General features: G+C 43.4%; 1 protein-coding gene across 6 annotated transcripts in view; it reads left to right on the forward strand.

Moving 5' to 3' along the window:
* The window catches only part of DDC (dopa decarboxylase), a 48,685-nt gene that overhangs the window by 22,358 nt on the left and 20,327 nt on the right, over positions 1-6,000 (forward strand). For all 6 annotated transcript variants that reach the window (XM_044453373.1, XM_044453392.1, XM_044453410.1 and 3 more), the window contains one exon: positions 2,231-2,325. In XM_044453373.1, coding sequence (XP_044309308.1) covers positions 2,231-2,325 — 95 coding nt within the window. The remainder of the gene's footprint in view (positions 1-2,230; positions 2,326-6,000) is intronic.

Genomic DNA, 6,000 nt, shown 5'->3' on the forward strand with positions numbered 1-6,000 from the left:
CATCAAGGCTGCCACATCAGAGGTGTTATAATCACTCTTTCCTTTCTATCAGAAGAGAAAAATATTCCAAGCATGCAGAGAGTTCTTTTTAAAACTTTATCGCAATGAAGGGAACAGAAAAAAATGGTTTCCTTCCCATTTTCCTGTTCACCTGAGCACATGTTCACATCCCCCTTTTGAACCCTGCTCCTGGCCGCTTCTTCCCTCCTCCTTTCCCCTAATTGGCTGGGGTACTGGGAGTTTACAGTCTTTCTGCCCGCCTACTCCACGCTGCTCCAACACCGGCCCTTCTTCCCAATCCAGCCCTGCCCCTGGTGAGCTACAATAGGCTCATTTTGTTCTGCCAAGCTTGTCAATAAACAATCAGGAAGTATTTGGCCCTCTTGCCAATGTGCCTGTTTCCCCACACTTTGTGCTATCTGATTTTAACCCCTCCCCTCCTTTGGACTAAGTAATTTTCTTTGTTACCTTTTAAACCTTTCTACTCCCTTGTTTCAAATCATCCTTTCACATCTATTAAAGTGATGCCCCATTGGTTTGGGATTCCTTTGCATTTGAAACTTAAATTGAGAGTGTTAGCCAGTGGTCCTTAGGCCTCACCTGAGGGGGTTTTAGGATGCTGAGCACTCCCTGCTCCCAGTTCAGAGGCAGCTTTCTGACTTTGGAAGGGGGAGTTAGAGATCTGACCCCCACTTCACTCTCTTGCAGTGGGCATAGAAAAAACTGGGTTGGCTGCCCTCCAAGAGAAGGGAAAAGTAGACATTTCGGCAGGTGGGGAAGGGATGGCATCAAAGAGACCAGTTATGAGTTGTCCTGAGCTTGTACCAGACTCCTTCCATCCCCTTCTGAAACACTATCAGTAGACAGACAAAAAAGCCTGTCTACCAAAAAAGGCAACTGTGGGAATGTGAAGCTCGCCTCTGCTGTGCCCCCACTTTATTTATTATTCCAATGGCTTATTGGATGCCTCCAAGTTCAGGGTTTCTAATTGTCAAGGGTGCAGTCCATAGGATTGTGCCATTGCTGTAGTTCATTTCAGTCTGTGCATTCTCCTGTTCCAACAAGAGAATACAGATCTGTGCTGATATTTTGCAAAGGGTTAGCAAGATTTGTATATTAAAAGGCTGTATTTCTACTCCAAGATTGTCAAAGCGGCTTATAGATTTTTTAAAAAAACCAAGAAACACAATTAAAATATGGCTATTTTCAAGGATTAATCATAAAAGGGGTAAGGGATAAGCCTGCTTGCTTGCTTTCCTCCCTCCCATTCTTCTTACCCCATCTCCCTCCTGCTCTGCCTAGTACTACAAGGTAGCATGAGAGGTGGGGATGGCTGTGCTCCAGGGGGGCTCCCAATGACCCTACAGTCAGCAGCTGCCACCATAATAGATGTCGTAGATTTCTTCTTTTAACTTTAAGCAGAGACCAAGTGTGCTGTGGAGCAAAGGCCCATTTGTACCACACCTCCTTCATTTCCTGGAGGATTGTTGGTCCTGTGTGAGTCCAAATGCCCTCTGAAGAGCTCAGGTGAGGAGCACAACTTGAGTCTCTCCTTAAAGTTAAACCCTTATAGCAAAGGCACTGCAGCGATGGCTGCTCCTGTGGCCTTCCAAGCTGTTGAGCCTAGGGCCAGCCCCATGTGTTCCACTATATATTGCTAACTCTTAAAGCACAGTCCTGTGCTTGCTCAGACAGAGAAAAGGTCAAAACTCCCAACTCGCTTGGTCATAATGGCTGAGCACTACTGGGAATTGTAGGCTTTTCTCTACTAACCATGCATAAGGCTGTGCCTTAAATAATTTAGAGATTTAACTAATTTAAGTCTAAAGCAGCTACTTGGACTGGGGTTCATGGTTGGGGCCTGTCATGACTCCCTCCTGCTCTTTCACATTTACCCTGCAACATGGTAGAAAAGTAGTCATGTTATCTTTTGCAGAAAAAAACAAGAATCTTCTAGTACCTTAGAACTAAAACCACAGATGGCATGAGCTTCTGTAGGCAAGATGCTGACAAACATTTTCTACATTACAGTTTCTGCCTTGAAAAGCTTTGAACTGAGGCTTTGGGAGGAGTGGGTGTGGTACAAAGGGCAGAATACATTTGGGATATGGACGTTGAATTTAAAAGTAATATTTAAAAAAATTCTGTAGAGTGCAACCCCACTCACATTGATGACTATTCAAGTAGTGAATGATGGAAATGTTAATGTTTAAGCCTTTTCTCCATCTAGGTAACAAGGAAAATATTTGGATGCATATTGATGCAGCTTATGCAGGGAGCTCATTCATCTGCCCAGAATTCCGCTACCTTCTCAATGGAGTGGAGGTAAGCAATTGTCTGGAGAATTTCATATGAAATCTGGATAGAATCTTTAGCTGCTGACCTCTGATTTTACCAATCTTTTAGTCATGTACAGCATTCTTGCTCATACAGTGGAACACTGAGTGGCTTCCATATAATTCTCTTTCATGATGCAACTAAAAATATCCTCGTTTGGACAATATACAATCCGCACAACCTGATCTGTGCATAGCAGAAGGCAGCATCACATGTTCTTACTCTGGTGTGCTTGCTGTACCAGTGTCTAGACATAATGTATGAGTAGGATAGTCGCACACAAAACACAAGGTGTGTAGACCTGAATGGAACAATCAGTATTATTCATAAAAACCCATTGATCAACCATGTTCTCTGAGATCTAGGTGTGATGGATTTTGTATGTGAATACCCTATTCCTATATTATGCCCAACTGTGAACATCTGATAGCATTTGGAAAGCAGGGAAGGCACAATTTGGTTTCTCCACCATGCTGGAGGAGAGTATTGTCTGAACTAGACCATCACAAATTGCTTAAATGGAACAAAGTATTTTAGGTTATTTATCATAACTGCATCCAATATTCCTTCCATTCTATCTTTATATCATCACTGTCAAGTAGGTTAGGCTAAGACAGAAGTTGGGAATTGGTGGTCCTTCCAATTGTTGGTGGACTCTAGCTCCCATCTGCCTGAGCCAGCATAGCCATTGATCTTGTATGACTGAATTTATAGTCAAGGCCTGCAGGTTTCCTACTCTTGGTGGTAAAGTGTATTAATAGGCACAAGACCATCCATGAAACTTTGTAGCTGAACAGGAACTGGAACTTAGCTTGCTCTGATCTAAGTCCAGCAACTTATCTACTATATATGATTCGCTCCTTAAAGTTTGAAAAAAAATCCAGATATACCTTCCAGACTTCCTTTGGCCAGCTATTTAATGTACTGTATATAGAAAATCTACTGAAATAAAAATAAGGACTGAAGGTGTAGACCCACATCTTTTATTATTGGGTGTTATTGTTAGGCTATATGTGGCACTTGACTTCTTTGACACAAGAAGAAAATGGTCCCAGGCCAAAAGAGCTGGCAGTCTAAAAGTTGATGGGGGAGTGGTAGATGGGTGCATGTCAGAGATGGGCTAATGAAGAAGGGAAGGAGGGAAGTGAGGAGCATGGGTAGCAAAGGACAAATCTAAACAAGTTAGACACTTGTAGGCTTTGTTTCAGTTGCACATGTGTGGGCTTATCTGGGACAGTGGGTAGAGTATTGGTCAGGGAGAAGAAACCTGAGTTTCTTCTCTGAGTTCTGAAACTCCTATACTCATCTGCTTATGCATTTTATGCCTTTTTGCTGATATTATCTGTTACCTCCAAGTCACAACAATCTATGTTGGTCTTACACTAATTTGTTTATTTACAATGACAGTAGAATGTCTGCTCTAAATCAACATCTGGTCAGAGAAGGAAAAAACAGCACAAAGCCAGAATAAAAAGATGAGAAAAGTTGGCTTTTCCCCTTAAATATTTTATCAACATTTTATTATTAAATATCAGCTAACACATTGATATTGTCATCTAGGTATTTGAAACAAAGATGTGCATTTAGCAATCACTTCCCTTGTCTGCGTATATTTTTACACAGGGAAGTAAGTGCTTTTCTACCCCAACTTATGGACAAAGAACAACAGAATGATACTCTGACACGCTATGTGTAATTGTCTGGCTGGCTGGCTGGCTGTCTTCAATAATGTTCAGCAGTTTTGCATGTGCTTCCTTAGATAAGGGCAGTGTAATTTCCTGAGAATTTCTGCAGGCTGTCAGATAAAGTTCTTGTCTTCTGTGTCAGGAGAGAGTAAAAAATATTACTATTTGGAGAAGGCCAATGCTTAAAGGATGCCGGTGGGTACAGACTAATAAAGAAAAAGAAGGTGGGGGAAAGGCCTAACCGGTAAAGCATCCCTCTTTCATTTTTATCAGCAAACAAAGCTTGCTGTAATTTCCTGTGCAGGTTTTATTGGATCCTGAAGGAAATGAATCAACACTTTCAGTGTGGTCCTGCATCTTTCAATATATCAGCCATTCAACAAGTCTGAATAGATTTCTAGCCATATGGGGTCCATGCCCCCACCACTTTGATAGGCCAGTTTTTGCCTATCAAAAGACCTGTCACCTAATAGGGGAAACTGATGCAATTGGATTGAACAAACAGGTCCTGCTGTTCCAGAGCTGTGCATCATTTATACTTTAGATATTTACAGAAATCACAAAAACAACCCACAGAATTTCATAAATTTGCCAGATGGGTTGCTGCTGTGAGCGAATTCTGTGACATCTGACATCTGTTCACTGGGGTGGGGGAAGGCAGAAGGGCAGTGCCAGTGGTGGAGAGTTGGTGCTCAAGGCGAACTGTGAGGTAGGACAGTATTTATCAAGGAGAGTGACGTTTTAGCCAAGTCAAAAAAGTGTGTGTATGTGTGTGGACAGTGGATGTTAGGACAGGGGTCTTGAACTCTTTTCAGTCAGAAGGAACCTTTGGGATGCAGAGTATGTTGTCAGCACTCAGAAAATAGTGGCCATTGTCAGTGTGTGTGTGTGTGTCGACTCCTATCAACAAAATGGCTGTCACAGTGGAAGTGGCTGAACAGAAAGTACTCATATTCCAAAAGGCAAACTGGTAAAAGAAAACTATCTTCCCCCAAAACCTAAGTACAAGACAGTGGTGAGGGCTGAACTCCAAAAAACAAAACTATTAATTTGAGTCAGCATATTTCTGCTCCGACAGGTATTTCATGAAAAGCGAACTGTTGAAGCTCAGATGTGAGGAACAAAGGCATGCTTGGAAATAAGGATGACTCTGGATGCTGGCACTTCACCAAATACCAGGCTTCCATTTGCTTGTTTGCTTATTTTTGATTAAGACAAATCTGTAAAAGCAGCATTAAAGTTAGGAGAGGCAGGGAGCCTGGCAGGAACCGAGAAAGAGCCCATTGACACACTGGGGTCCATAGGTGCTCCCTTGGGCACCCCAGTGCAAGGGCATGTCCCAAAGTGCTCCAGCATTTCTCTCCATTTTCAAAAGCCATTTGCCATACAGCAGGCATCCTCAGCCATCTGTCCAGATGTTTTCGAACTCAATTCCCATCGACCACAACCAGCATAGCCACTGGTTGTGATTCTTGGAGTTATTGTCCCAAATGTATGATGGGCGCCAGGCTGATGGATCCTACCCGTGTTGGGGTGAGGTGGGACAATTGTTCCAAATGCACATCTATGGGCCTTGGAGAACAGGTGATTGAAAGTGAACCCCAAAGTGTTCAGGGTTTGTTTGTTCATTTGCTTTTGCAAGGGTAGCCCTTGATAACCCTCACCAATTAAACATAGAAACAGAGCAAGTCAGAAGGGGCCTCCCGGGCTATCTAGTCTGACCCTCGGCTCCAGCCGGTTCCGCTCACAACATGGGGGGGGGGAAACATCCTTGACTTGGTCTTGACCAATAGGGAGCAGCTGATAGATGAAGTACAGATTAGGGGAGCTCTGGATGCAAGTGATCACTCCATCCTTTGCTTTGAGATCAGGGGACTGCGGATGGGCAGCAGGTCGAGCGCTAGAAGCTGGGACTTCGAGAGGGCCAATTCTGGCCAACCGAAGGCCAGACTGGGGAAAGTCTCCTGGGACAGGTTAC

This window comes from Varanus komodoensis, unplaced genomic scaffold (genome assembly GCF_004798865.1).
Source record: "Varanus komodoensis strain SLA01 unplaced genomic scaffold, ASM479886v1 scaffold10, whole genome shotgun sequence".
Lineage (NCBI taxonomy): Eukaryota > Metazoa > Chordata > Lepidosauria > Squamata > Varanidae > Varanus > Varanus komodoensis.